This window comes from Phoxinus phoxinus (assembly GCF_949152265.1).
Source record: "Phoxinus phoxinus genome assembly, chromosome: 5".
Taxonomy (NCBI): domain Eukaryota; kingdom Metazoa; phylum Chordata; class Actinopteri; order Cypriniformes; family Leuciscidae; genus Phoxinus; species Phoxinus phoxinus.
The window spans coordinates 29,739,920-29,755,779 of record NC_136880.1 but is presented as its reverse complement, the minus strand read 5'-3'; the positions used below and the strand labels follow the sequence as shown (position 1 = coordinate 29,755,779).

The 15,860-nt window shown below is 37.0% G+C and overlaps 1 protein-coding gene across 1 annotated transcript in view; it reads right to left on the bottom strand.

Moving 5' to 3' along the window:
- The window catches only part of slc6a9 (solute carrier family 6 member 9), a 51,029-nt gene extending 35,169 nt beyond the window's left edge, over nt 1-15,860 (bottom strand). The window contains exons 1-2 of the mRNA XM_079613265.1: nt 15,694-15,860; nt 6,849-7,114 (exon numbers count right to left, since the gene is read on the bottom strand). Coding sequence (XP_079469391.1) covers nt 6,849-6,878 — 30 coding nt within the window. The 5' untranslated portion in view covers nt 6,879-7,114; nt 15,694-15,860. The remainder of the gene's footprint in view (nt 1-6,848; nt 7,115-15,693) is intronic.

The window sequence follows — 15,860 nt, the reverse complement described above, 5'->3', positions numbered from 1 at the left end:
CTTATTTAGCTTTTGGACAGACTTAGAAAACTTAAAACATTATGTCACCATTTACTTGCTAAACATTAGATGCCCTTGAAATAAATACAATGGAATTGATTTAAAACAAAAATGGAGAATGTTAGGATATAATTAGTATCATTAAACAAAGCGGAATGATTTTAAAAATAGTAATTAGCATTTATGACCATAAGTTTTGTATATTACTATTTGAATTTGCTATGGTTGGAGTCATAATTTAGCATAAAATATGTGAAATATTAACAAAAATTACAAAAATAATATTTTTTTTTAAAGGTATATGATTATTAAAAGGTTAAAAAAGCCATCAAATGTAAAAAAAAAAGAAAAATCTTTGGAAAATCGATGAATGCTACACAAGATAAATGCAAAGTGACTTATTGGTGTTACAAAATAGAGAAACACATTGAACTCAAGTTTACAAAAAGGGAAGCTGCTGACAGGCTCAATGTTTAATACCTAAACCTTAACACACTGATAGAAAGAGAGAAAACTCACAAATCAGGTCTATTAAAAATTTCAAGGCATTCAAGTGTGTCAAATAGCTTAATATAATTGACTACTAATAAAGGAATAATTCAAATAAGATGACAGTTTTATTCACCAGTTCCCATTACATCACACTGAATTCATATTTATGTCTATCATTATAAATCAACTTAATATGCTCTCACTGTGTATTACGCTTGAATGGTGATCACAATGATGCTAAAACGGGTATCAGCCCTTTTTTTTGTACAAAAGGAAGTAATGCAGTGAATCTTAATCTGAGCCCATGTTGGACCAGACACTAAATAGGGAAGTCAGTGAAAAGTCTGGCACGACCATTGTAGGGGGCAACAGATAGACATATTTATGGACCTTCGTCTGAAAACGACTTCCTGCCCGGTTCCTTTGGAGTGCGAGTGTGTGTTTGTGTGCGTATAGGGCAAAGAGAGAATTTGTGACGTCCACCTGGTCCAAACGGCTTTCGGGACACTGAAGAGCAATTTCCAACGCTTGGATTAACCTGAAGCTTCCATGATTATTCCCCCCCAACCCCCCCAACTGCCATAATTTGGCTGGAAGGGCCCCAGCTGCTAATTCTTTATAAATAGCGTGTAGCTCAGACCTCCTCCGGGGAGAATGGGGCTCAGAGGAATGGCTTGGGCACAAATCAGGCTGGAAAAAGCACACAACATACACATTTTGACAAACATATGGGACCATAGCTGAGGATGAACTTGAGGTACATGTGACTTTGTCGCGCCTCACGTGGATCTGACAATTGGCCAATTAGAAAAGTGACAACAGGCTATCAAGCTGTGTTTGAGTTCGAGAGAAAAAAAAAAAGTTCATTCTAGAAGCTGAAAATGCAAGGAAAGGCTTGTAATATGGCCATCTATGTTTTGACAAATGGTTAAAACTCAGTTTGAAAGAGGACAGAGACCCTGCTCTCAGAGTTTACAAGTTGTCTTGTGGGGTGGATGTCTTTTCTCTCAGCACACAAAGGGAACTAGTATAAAAAGCACCAGATGAGATTCTCTGACATTCGAGTAAGGCTTTCTGTCACAAGTATATGAGAGCCACGCAGTGAGCACTGTTCACAAGGTTAAATGGCCAAATTTTGCCATTTCATACACCACAAAAAGAGACTGGTATGACAATTTATAATTATCTAGGTCAAATTACCAGGTCAAAAAATACACAAGGCCTCAAAACCCTCTAAAACGTTGTAGTCATCATTTTTTAAACTGTGGCAACTATAACACTCCGATAACTGTCCATTTTTGGTTTGCGTTTGAAATGGTGTTTTCTCGGAATGTATTCTGGACTTCCTGGCTCTTCATTTAATGCATGAACTGGTCAACACAAAAGCATGGGTTGTGTTGCTGTGATCTTTCAACATGGAGAGCTTCAAAATGATAAATAATAGGTCAAGGGGCTGTTTCTGTGGAGAAACCCTGAGAACAGCAGACCCCCCCTCATCCCATGCCTTTTTCTCCCATTCACGCCACCACGGGGGGAGCAGGTCGGGTTCAAGCGCAACAAATTAACTAAATATGGGCTGAAAAGGCTTTGAGGGACTTCAATTCAACCGTTAAAAATAAAATTAATAAAAGAAGATTTAGGAAGCCAGGTGGATGGAACACAGTGCTAAACTGCAGTCCATAATTTCAGCTAGCGAGGAGAAAAAGTGGCTCTTTCTTGGTCAGTATTTGTGTTTAGCCTGGGTAGAATAGGGGCACCTCCACACATAAAGGCGAGAGGAAAAAACACAGAAAAACGAAATTTTCAGCCTGAGTGGTTACTTCAAATGAAATCTAAAGGCTGATTCTCAATGGGCCCTTTTAGCGGAGGGGAGTGTTTTTTAAAAGAATCGCAGCAGTGGACGTGTTTGGCATTTGGTGGCCCTTGTCCTCCAATTGTGCGTACTCCACGGTGGCTGCCTTCACTCTAGGCTCGCTACACTCCACAGACAGTACAGTCTGGGGCTCGAGCATAGACAGAAATCATGTTTGACTTCCCTTTTGCTCAACCACATCTGTTCCCATGCCCCTGAAGGCACTTTGGTTGCGCAGCTACAAAGATGTGTACGCTGTAGTTAATGTGAGTGAGTGACAGCTCAATATGTTCCTTACATAAGTTTGAAAGTGCTGCTGACCTAGGCATGGCCTTGAACTTGATGCTCACCTACTATAAATGAGACTCTGGATTATGAACAAAAGAAAATGATCACACTAAAGCATTCAGATGCTTTTTATTAAAAATTCTGAGACATCTCATACATTTTTTTTTTAGGCTCTGTTCAAAACACTAGTGAGTTTGGAACAGACATCACTGTTGTTAAAGAGATAGTTCCCTCAAAAATGATTTACTCACTAAACTGTATGAATTTGTTTCTTCAGTGGAACATTAAAAAAAAAATTTGTCTATACAATGGAAGTTTTGGGAATAAGTGTATATGACTTTCAACTTTTAGTTGAACACAATCAGAGTTATATTGGACTCCAATGTAGTTTGATCCCCATCTTCTTTTGTGTTCCACAAGAGACAAAAAACTGCTTCCAGTACAGGTTTGGAATGATATTAGGGTGTGAAAATGTTGACAAAAGTTTAATTTCGTACTATCCCTTTAAATTGTGTTGTTTATACCTGTCACCATGTTCTAGCTAAAAATCTAATGCAGTGCTGGGAATAGCATATAATATATTTTTAAGCCTGATGTCCATTGCAGACATTGCAAACCACCAGTCTTAGCCTAATGGTAAGAGAGTTGGACTTGTAAAACAAAGGTTGCGAGTTTGATTTTCAATAGCGGTAGGAAACGGCAGAGGTGCCCTTGAGCAAAGCACCTAACCCCCAATTGCTCCACGGCTGCCCACTGCTCCGGATGTGTGCGTCCACGGGTTGCAGTTTATTCCTCACTGCTCCAATGTATGTGGACTAACTTGGATGCGTTAAATACAGAGGACAAATTCTGAGTATGGGTTACCATACTTGGCCTTCACATCACTTCACTTCACCATGCCATGTTTGTTATTCCAAAGATGGTCGTCCTTCACAGATAAGGCAATTCTAAAATGCACTACATCAAGCTCAGGGACATTATTCATGGCTGAAGGGCATTAATGTATAATATGTATGTATTATAATAATTATAATATATACATTATTATTCTAAATGTATAGACCAAATAGGTCAATCTAATTAAAAATTTACTATTTCACCCAATATACATGCGTTGGTCATTAAAAGAAAAGCATTGTTAGCTTTGCAGATTAGCAACATCTACTGAACATCTAACGCTTTGTCTCACAGACTTCACGTGAGGAGCGCTGTTTGTGTGGTGCTGTTTGCGAGTCATTATTAACCATTTCCTGGAACCATTAATGGAAACGATGCGGAAGCATTTCAAATCAGTCACTTTTATAAATCTTCAATTTAAGTCAATTTAGAGGTTCAATTTCTGTTAGGATGAGGATTTAGAATGATGGGTGACACAGAGACAGCTCACTAAAATTATGAATGCAATTTACGGTTGCTCATTTCGTTTAATGCTAATTATTTGACCTTTGCTTTGAAATGTTTGAAAGCCCAGAGAGCAGAGTTAAAACGTGCAGCAGTAGCCCAACATCCTGAGGGACTATGGGATCCAAAATTTGTTTGCGTTTAATTTCCACTTCACAGACAGCAGCACACATTAACAACCCTTGGGAAAGGTTGGAGAGCTGCCAGTGGGACAGAAGAAAAAGTAAGTACAGCATAGGGTCATCACAGCTCAATCAACAGTTCCTCCACAACCGCTTCTGAATGTCTGACAACTCCAGCATTAATTCCTCTCATGTCATTCTACTAGGCTCTAATTATATTTTGGGTTACAGCAGCTCTTACAGTCTCTACTGTCACTGTCAGAGGGGAACAATGGGCTTTTCGCTGGTGATATCTCATTGTCAACATGTCAGGATATTCTTAAAGCTGAACAGATTCTGTCGGAGACAAAGAGGAATTAACACTATTCAAAGCACTGACACAAGCTTCCTGCCTTTTGACAGTATACAAAACCATATACTAAGGTACTACGGATTACCACTTGGTCAGATATTGTACATTAAGCAGAACTATTTGTGTAAAATGAGGTGCCACTATCGTAATCAGTAAAAGTCATTTAGAGTGCTGATCATACAAATGTGCAAAATCTTTCCCTTCTTAAGAGCCAACCGAACCTCTGTATGGAGTACGTTTTAAGTCATATAAATCACTGACAGCCAAAAGCACATCTCACCACAAAAAAAAGAGTTTGTGCCCAAAGAGTTTAAAAGCCAGAATGTAAACGCAAGTCTTTATGGGGTGCAGTGCAATTCAGCATTTGGAAGCCATCAAATACATTATAAACATCTGATAAACAACCTTGAACATATAATAAAATTAAGATTAGATTTAAGATCATTTTTTTAAGATTAAGACTAAGATTTATTTTGCCGTAAGTTAAAAGGATTGTGCCTAACATGCATATTCAATCAATAATCATCAAAATAATCAGAATCTGAATTTTGGAAACAAATCATACATATTCCATCTGCAAGATGCCCATTTACAAAAAATAAATACACTTGTTTAGATGTACAAAATGTACAGGGCACAGTACAAGGCTACAGTTAGTACAGGACAATACAGTTATACGAACATAGAGAGACACACAGGAGCCATAACCATTACAATCACTATAACCAATCACACAAGGGGAGGACAAGGGTGGGGACGGACCTCAAAGGTTTATTTGCTATAGGACCCCTACAACAGTTTCCCTAGCTTTTACAACCTCATATGGACTTCCATGTCCACTCTATAACCATGTTTCAGTCCTGAAAAGCTTTTGAGATAGAATTTGTAGCTAGGATAATGTAAATTGTCCAATTATGGAGTATTGTTATCCTTATTTCTAAACTGTAATTATAATTATATCTGAAAATGTACCAGTCATAATTCTCATTTTATGCTGTCACAGTAGTAACTAATTTTTCAAGTTTCACAGCTTTTACAAATGAAAACAGATGATTAACAGATAATTATACATACGCAAGTACTGAGTAATAATAATTAACTACATTAACTTACTATAGGGTTACCGTTAGGAATAGGGGTTGGTTTAGGGTTAGTTGCATGCATGTAATTATGGATAATTTATAGTTATTACTACAGTAACTGCATGTAACAAGTCACAAGGACACTTTAAAGTGTCCCCACTATTTCTTTACAGTTACAGCACAGAACCAGAAACACATTATCCACCTAAAGTCACACAAAAGACATGAGCATCACTCATCCTGACCAAAAGTCCAGCCAAGCAGCTGCTCCATGCAAACCACTGACACTTCACACAAACATGTCACAAAAGAGCATTCAGAAACACTAAAAATATCAAGAGTACGTCTTAAAAAAAAAAGTTTTTTTTTTTTTTACTGACATTCAAGTTCTCATTCGATATTTCATCTTATAGAATCAAGCCCCCTTGAAAAACTATTTTTACAAGTATTATGACAGAGACAGTGTTGACATCTATTTAGAAGACGTCATACATCCCTTACTTGCGTTATGGTTTCGCAGTACCTTTTCTCAGTACGCAAACACTTTAACATTAGCTCACACTGCCAGATGTGTGTGCCTTCAGCACAGCAATGGTTAAAAAAGCCATCAGCGTTTGGAAACAATGTTAAAGCCCGACTCAGAAGTCATATACAGTTTTAAATTACTTTCATAATCATCAGGAAAATGTCTTTATTTAAATAAATAAATGGAAAAAAATAGCACACATTAGTCGTGAGGTTTCACAGAATGGCAAAACATTGTGAAAGTCCTGTTTTTCCTCCCTAAATTATACTACATCAATTGTTACATTTATCCAAGTTTCTTTATATTCTCCTGATCAAAAGTTAAAGATATCTATGAGCTGTCAGGACATTTCACACTACTCCTGTGAGTCTCTATCCTGAAAGCTTTAAGTAGAAAAACTGTAAATAGGTTTAAGCTCCAATATTTTTTTCTTAGATTAACTCTCTGAACCAATTAATTATTTTCTCTACACTTTGAGAAGAAAAATGTAAATTGAACCATAAAAAGAATGTAAGATATTTAGGACTGTGGCCTGATCTAAAATGCCTTGACCTGCTTGAGTACTAACTTTTAACAGAAAAAAAAAAAAAAGGCAAACATGTTAATAATAAAATAAAATTCTAATACAAGAATAAAACAACTTTTAAAATATACATATAACCTAATATAATTTTAACTCTGAGTGGGAGAAAAAAAATAACAAAGTGTAAAAATGCAAGTCAGAGTGACTCACCAATATGCCAGAAAATTGTTTTTCCTCCATGCTTGTGAAGCTCTCTTCGGCGTGGGTCCCCTTTCCAGAAGGATGCCCGTCCTGGCCTGTCTCTGTGCTCTCTGGGACTCGTCTTGAGCTGCTGGGGTATGCGTCTCAGTTTCTGGTGGCACTGCTTCTCCCTCAATCGTTTCCTCTCTCTGCTAGTTCAGTCGGTTTGCAATGTTGGGCTGAGGTGGCGTCTCTGCTTTGTGCTAATTCTGCGTTAATCCAGGAACTTTTCTATGCTGTGAAAGGGACATGTGACAGGGAGAAGGAGGGAGGAAGAAGGGGGGAAAGCAACTATTAGCCCCCAAACGTGTTGTTCTCTCTTTAAAACAATGATTTCATAACTGCTGATAAGCCTCAGTAACATTGTCCATGTGCTGGCAGGAGTGTGTCAGACTACAAAGTCTGAAATTCTGATATTACAAGAAGTGACGTAGGGGATGCTTATATGATAAACTAGGATGAAGAGATTTACTTTTTTCAGTTAATAACCAAAACAAAGGGCTACAGTACCGATGGGTACAGACTCAGAGCATAAGCTTGTACTGAGAATGCGCAAACAACTAGAACATCAAGAAAATGACAATGATTTACCATGCCTATAAACAAGGCACCATGAGGACTATATTGTAGATTGGTTAGACATTGAGACTACTTCCCACAATTATTCCATTTTACAACAGAAATGTTCAAAATACAGCACGTGAACACCTTAAATGAATTAATAAATTTTTAGAATAAATTTTTGCGCAAAAAAAACTAAAATAACGACTTTATTCAACAATCTTCCTATGCTGTTCACATAGTGAATGCAGTGCAGCGCTTCAAGGTTCTACGTCAGAACGCCGGCTCATTATTGGCCAGCTCCATTATTGTCATCACACGCATGCGTCGTGATACTCACGTGAACCGAGTCGGCCAATAATGAGCCGGCGTTCTGACGTAGAACCTGGAAGCGCTGCACTGCATTTACTACGTGAACAGCGTAGGAGAATTACGTTAAAGAGAAGAGATTGTTGAATAAAGCCGTTATTTTTTGTATACAAAATGTATTCTCGTCGCTACATTTTGAACCACTGTAGTCACAAGGACTATTTTAATGATGTCTTTACTAGCTTTCTGGGCTTTGAAAGTTGCAATGACGTTGCTGCATGGGTGGTTCAGAAAACCTCTCGGATTTCATAAAAAATATCTTCATTTGTGTTGCGAAGATGAACGAATGTCTTAAGGGTTTGGAACAACATGATGGTGAGTAATTAATGACAGAATTTTCATTTTTTGGGTGAACTAACCCTTTAAAAATGAAATGTTTCTTGGCCTTCTTCACAATAACAGACTTGCTGTCAGTTTAAGGTAACATCAAGACTCAAGTAGCTCTTTACCAACTGGAGCCTCTTAAATTACTTTAATGTTGTTGTGATCCACTCATCTTGGCACAAGCCAACACTGTGAATCACACATCCTGTACTAAAGTAAACGCTTCTCCAGACCAAGTAATTGAAATTAATACCTCAGCCTGGACGAGTGAACTTCTACTCATATTTATGGCAAGTGAACTTGCACTAATATTTAAATGGAAAATTACTGCTATACAGTTTTTTTGTCAATGAGAACATTAAACAAGGAGGGATGTGGAACAAGCTATCCAACTAGAATAACAAATTAACAACTGTACACGCGCACAGCCGCACACACTTGGTTTCGCTATCTTTGTGGGGATCATCCAGACGTAATAGTTTTTTTACTGTACAAACTGTATATTCTATCCCCTAAAACTACAGTACCCATCACAGAAAACTTTTTTTAACGTTAAAAACAAACAAACATCACTTACTATAGCCTGACAAGCCAGACGGCTACATTTACTACCGGTATGTTTATTAATGCATTTCCCTTGTGGGGACCGCTGGCTGGTGAATGTAGGTGATCTCAGGTTTTACTATGCTTAATATGAGGACATTTGGTGCCCATGTGCCCACAAGCACAATGTAATATAAACCTGGACACACACACACACACGGAAAAGTAAAAGTATGGACAAAAGTAGGTTAAGAGACAAGTATTCCATCCCTCAGCACATCAAACCTTCACAAAAAGATGTTTTTATGTACAAAAAGCAGCAAGATAAGGCATGAGATAAGCCAAGCAAACACTCTAAACCGATGACTCCTTTATCAGTATTGAGTTGTCTATTGCACCACACAAAATGTGCTGTTTACTGAATGAGTTGAACACTGCATATGGAAAAACTTAAAACTGTAACTGATAAGCACTTTAAACATAGAAAAGTCTCCAGAAACAACAACACCAATAATTAAGAAATACTTCTAACTTTTTATATATAGGAGAAAGTGGAGATGTTACTGTAAATCCACTAATAAAAACAAACTACCAACCATGTCACTTTCAATTCCTCAATAAAGCCAAATCAGAAGCTGGATGTTATTTAGTAGCAACATGTACTGGTCACATAAAACATTAATTTGTTGTATTAAACAAAAGCACACATAGAGCTGCAATAAGTTACTAGAGTGAAAGACAAGTGGCTTGTGCAGCTGAAGTCTCAGGTCTTGTGGCCGGAAGTTGCCACTGTCACTGAATACACATGTGGTAGCTGACACTCAACCTGGGGCAATTCATCACTAAAGAAGAGACTGTTTTAATCATTGCGGTGGGTGCAGATATACCCTCCAAGTTCCAACAGAAGATATCCAACCAGTTCTGGGGCTGAGAAAACCTAATCCCCTTGTCAGCATCATTAGAATCTAAAGATGCTTGTGTTCATTACTAAAGCATTTTGTTTAAAAAAAATTATTAGTTTCAATTGATTAAAACTAGACTGATCAATGTAGAAAGAGGACTTCATTTACATGTATGTAATTTGGCAGATGCTTTTATCCAAAGCGACTTACATTTCATTATCCTACACATTTATACATAGGTGCAATCCCCTGGGATCGAACCCACAACTTTGGGTTGTTAACGCAATGCTCTTACCACTGAGCTACAGGAAAGCTTTCCCAACTTCAATAAATATTATTTCTCATTCTACTCAATCACTGTCACTAATATTTAATGGCCAATCAATTTAAGTAAGAGGCAGCAACAGGGTTCAACTAGATGCAGTGATAGCAAAGTTGATGAGTATTTCACCCCCCTGGAATGTCACTAATATGAATGGAATCAGAAGACAATGCAGTGTTCCAATAACCCAGTTGGATGTGGTGGGTGGAAGTTGGGAAGTCACCTTGCAGACACTGCTTGAAGTGGCTAATGAAGTGTCTACACTCCAAAGCTGTGGTAGGTCATAGGGTGGCTCTCATTAGCCGTGACGGGTGGAAAAGACAGCTTCCAACAGCCGCAGAGACTTAAACCATCACATCGAACTCCCTCTCTTCAGTTTCATTGGCATTCACAAGCCCTGGCTAATCACGCAGGCATCATGCCTAGCTTGCCTCGAACTGAACAGCCAATGGGAACACAATTCTAATTATGTAGAGATGTCAAATGTGTCCTGGTGTGGTTTGATGCACACAAACAAGACTTTATCATTGAATCTGAAGTTATCTCAAGTTAGAAAAAAGAGTTTCAGTGTCGCCATCATTTATCGGTCATAATTTGAAAAGGGGGGGGGGAGAAGAGTCCCATTATAGTATCAGACCAAGTTTTTTTTTAACTTAACTCAGAAAACCATATCAACCTAAAGTCTTTCATTCCAAAATCTAATTTCCATTTAACAGTGAATGTCATCAGACAAAATCTTAGAGACACATTTTACATTTTCCCAGCAAGAGCAAAACATCTTTCACTAGACTGGTAGCTATGTTAAGGTGTATACTTCTCCTTTTGGTCCTGAAAGCCATGATTATAACTGAGCATCTGTAGTTAGCATGATACAATGTACTGCACCTCCTCAACTCCACCCAACACAGATAACACAGAGCAGCTCCAAAACACTGCGATGCCTTCCTACTACAGTGAACTTTACCTCACACATAAGAGTAGAAATCGAGACTCAACAAACCATTCGATTATTCTTTAATAAAGGCGACCATGACAAGGATCACTATTTTAAAGTATTCTGCAGCACTTTTCTATGATTTGTCCAGTAATGACAGACCATCATGACAGTATCAAATGTGGTAATATTGTAAACTTGTGTGACACTTGACCTTTAGCATGACAAAACATTGATAGAAATAAAATGTATTAACAGCGATAAGCAGTTCCTAAACCCCAAAAAAAAAGAAAGGACACTTCTTTCTTTGGTTTTTAATTATTTCTTGATAATTTTTCTGTGCATTGTTGCTCATCCATGAAATGGATGCTATCTGATGCCTGTTGAACTAGATGCTAGGCTATATGAAGCCGGATTCAGTTGCTGCTACCCAGGTAAGTTTGAGATTTAGTTTGTTTTTTGGGGGGGCTCAAGAGGGTGGATTGGTTTTTAGTAGTGTTCATCGACATTGTAACTTAGGCTAATCTGCTCTGGAGCAGGTTTTATTCTGGGTTAGAGATTGCAAACCAAAACTGGACTTATCAGCTGTAAGCACAGTGACATATGTGATGCAATAAAGCCACTCCTCTTGTATCTCTCTCGCTCCAAAATTAAAGTAGTTTATAGTGAAAAATAATTAGAGACAAAATTGCAGCTAATTATTCATTATTATGATTATATGAATTATCATTAGACAAATTTCTCCAATGGGAGACAATAAAGGCTTATCTTATCATTATAATTATGTATAATTCATATTTCTACTATGAATGCTTAGCAAGCATGTGACCACTTAGCAAGTTAAATGCTTGAATCTAAATGGTTGACAAACATTCTAAGGCGGGGGAAAGCATGGCTAAAGTAGTTCCAGGCAGGTCTTGACCACATTATAGTTCCATATCACTTTACGCAGTTAACTGTAATAAGGGGGAAATAGGATACAATTCATAACAAGAAATCCGGGCCGTATCCAGACCAGGACTTCACACGCGCATCCGCGAAAATGACTAAAAATGCTGTATTATGCATGTGAGTTTTGTAAAGAAAGACTACGCTACGCGCCCACGCACATACGCTTTCCAACGCGCATGCCTATAGACTAAACACGTGATACACATGTGCATGCCGTCACCGTATTCACAGATTCACGTTTTTGAAGTTCACACGGAGATGATAACGGTATCGCTTTCAAAACCCGTTTTCAAAAACTTTAAAGTTTGAGTTCTCAGGCCACCAAAACGCTGTTGTCATATAAATAAACAGCCAGAACACATTCAAAGTTTTCTGTTTTCAGTTTAAAACGGTGTTGTGTAAGCGGCCCCTAAGTTAAAAACTAATGATTTTTACAACAGAAGTAAATCAATTAAAAACTTACTTAGACAATGACTTTCTTCTTGAGCTGCTGTACAGCCAAAACAATATTTGTTGCATTAATTTTCTATTCTCAATGTAAAGCTGCTTTGAAACAATCTGTATTGTTAAACTCGCTATATAAATTAAGGTGACTTGACTAGACTATAAACGGTAATATTACCCACACAACCCATTGGAGGAGGATTCAGTTCAGAACTACAAACATAAATAAAAAATGTTAAAAAAAAACATGGCGGGTTTGCACGACCAAAGGTTAAGTAGAGAGGTTTAGATAAGGGGTTTGAGTGACTAATAATCAACATTTTACCTGATAAAATATTTATTTAACGTAGTGTAGGTGTTATATTTAATCTTTAACAACAATGTGGACTTTTATAAAGATCCGTTAAGGCCATTCACCTTTAAATGCATCTAAATGCAAACACATGAGGAGAGCTCTCCGCATGAAAGATCAACGTGTAGCATTCTCTCCAACACGGTACGAAATTAAATTTAAATTAAATGTGGAGGATTTTAACTGTGACTAGATGATTGACAAGTCAGTTTACACTGACAGGATGCGTGTGACGCAATTTAATGATGTGATAGTATGTCCCAAAGTTTGTCTACTTTTTTGCTATGTACTTTTTCTTCACAAAGAGTACATACTTTTAAGGCGTAGTTCGTTTAAGTAGGCGAATTGGGACACAGCACCTAAGTTGACAGGGAAGGTTTATACCGAGTGTTGCGAGCCCGCTGAACCTAAATGAAACCGGGTTGGATTTGTAAGGTTTTGTCAACTCGAAACCTATTCTGAAAACTATCTTCGTGCAACAGGCCTCTGGGGGTGTTATCTGTAGATAATTTAAAAACACAAGAGTTACTGCCTATTTAAATTCATTAGAATAACAAACTTTGTGCAATTTTCTGGCAAATATTCAACTCAGAGTTCAATCCATCAATCTGAAGTATTCGGTCCTGCACTTATTGTACATTTTATAAACATACGGTATAACCGTATAAAAAAAATAAACTAAAATTATAACACTGCTGTGATTACTGATTTTGTGGTTTTCAGCAGACAAGAATACTGGGAAAAGTTATCATTAACTTTATACAATCCAACCATTTTTCCTTTTTTGTTTTTGTTTCTAACCGTATGTCTTCTGCAGTTTTGTCTAGTTTTCCCTCCTTCCTACCAGGTTGTTTAAAAGGGATAACTACTGAACAGACATGATCAAATTGACAGGAATTCATCAGGTCTTGTCCACAGTATTTCCCAAAATCAATGACTGGTTTACATGAAAAACTTCTTGAATCTTAACATTAGGAAGTTCAAGCATGACAGTACATCCCATAGAAAAACAACAGCATTCCTGACTTCCACTCAACCAGCAAGGAAATATTGTTCGTACAGCCATTTAATCCCATTCACTTTACATTGTGGACAAATGGTGGACAGTCTGTCTGGCCAGGAAATTTTATGTTTTGATTTTCGGTCTGATGAAGGTGCCCATGCATGGGAGCACTAATTGTGAAAAACAGAACTACCTTACAAGACTACATGTGCATAAACAAAAAAAATCCTCATATATAACTACTGCATCCTGGTATTCAATACAGAATTACATTTTTTTGATGTACAAAAAAAAACGTTAATGGTGAATTATGGCCATAGCAAAAGGTAAAACGAACATAAAGCAAATAAAGTCCTTTTGAAATTCACACTTTGGCACCTTTCCGGTTTGTGACAGAATGTCAACACATGATCTTTTTTTTTTTTAATGTGTGGGAGCTAAACCACACTGCACGGTACAGAGGAAGTGTTTTGACAGCGTGGTCACTTAATGCATGATTTGACACACCTCTATGCACTGCTCTGCTCAATCATAAATGATCTTGACATGTTTGAGCACAGATTGGGCACAGATGTTGCAGTGTAGTATGATTATCCTACATCTTCTCATCTCTTTAGTGGTAAAAATTATATCAGCGTGCCCAACATGCGTTTAAGCATGATGGATAGCCACGTGCAAAGTATGCTGTAACAATCTGTTACATCACAGGTTAACCTAATTTCTGTGTGCAACTGAATGTTGGAGCTTGGTCTTTTATTTGTTTACTAATGGACTTTTCCTTATTTTGTTTAAGGAAATTGGAAAGAAGGCAACAATGTTTTAATTAGATTCCAATGGCAGAATGAAGCAAAAAATATTGTATTATAGCCTAGTGTGTTCTTGAATATACGTAGATTCAACCAAATCAATGTAAGTGCCAGATTTATGCATTTACAAAATACTTATTTCTGTTAAATAAGTCATGTCTAGTGTTTACTCTATAAAAAATTTGTAAAATAATGTATTTACCTAATAAAAAATGTTGGTTTAAATGCTGCTAAAATGCTATTTTAACTACGAAAACAGTGCTATGAATAAAAAAAATACCACAGTAACTATTACCGGTAGCCAGAAATAGTAAATCATTCCAGAAATCTCTATTATCTACCTTCAAAATAAAAGCATATGATAAAGTTGCAAAATAAGCATAGAAAAGAAAAAGTAGGGTAATACTGTAGCCTATTATTTTACTACTTGCATGAGAAAATGCATGAGAAAGTATTACACAAACTACAGGAGAAGTTTAAGACATGCGACATCAAAACCACCTGATGTCACATAAGTATAGGTGGATACTTGATCTCATTTGTATAGGTCACTTTGAATAAATGTAAATTTAATATGAAAAAACAAAAGTTATGTGTAACAACATTCTATGACAATATGAGGCATTAATTACATGAAAAAAATATCCACTTTTCAAGAACGTTACTAAATGTATGACTTTCTGTAATTTCTTGAGATATAGCCTATCTAATGTTTGTTGTTTAAGAACACAGAATACATATTCATCATTGAGACAATTTAAGTGCCTGAGTCTTAAATAAGAGTCAAGCTAAAGTAAGAGTGCTAGCTGACATCTGTCACTGTAAATGATTGCAATCAAAACGATTAAAAGGTGTCGCAAATCTGGTAATCTGAAGTAATTTAAATGGAACATGAATCTGAAAACGAAAGCAAGAGGAAAAAACATTTTTAAACCACTAGAATAATTTTCACCGCCTGATATGGAGGGATTTGGTTCAACAGGCCCTTCACATGCAAATGTATTAGGCTAAACAATAAATAGCTAACATTAAAGGATGTAATTATTCTATAGTTTAGGGTGCAAAATATAAAACAGCATCATTGCTGACACTTTTTCCGCCCTGTAATGCTGTTAGTAGAAAGAAATCGGACCTAAACGAACAAGTAATAGTTTAACGTTTCTATAAAACTGAATATCTGTACAATAATAGTAAGTCTTTAAAACGAGGAACGTCTTACTGGTGATATGAAATAAAATACGGAAGGATTATTCAGCTGTAGTGTAAGTTATAGGCTACACCTCGTGTAGTATCATTTGTCTTACCATCGCTTGCTCCTCGGTGTTATACAGAAGACAGCACTGTCAGTGGATCTGTTACAAATGCTCTGAAAGTATTACCGGCGTCTAAAGAGTTTTGAACACTATCTTCTCATTAAATTGATGGACACTTCTTTGATAAACTTCCAATTTTCAAAGTGCACGCTCTGTTC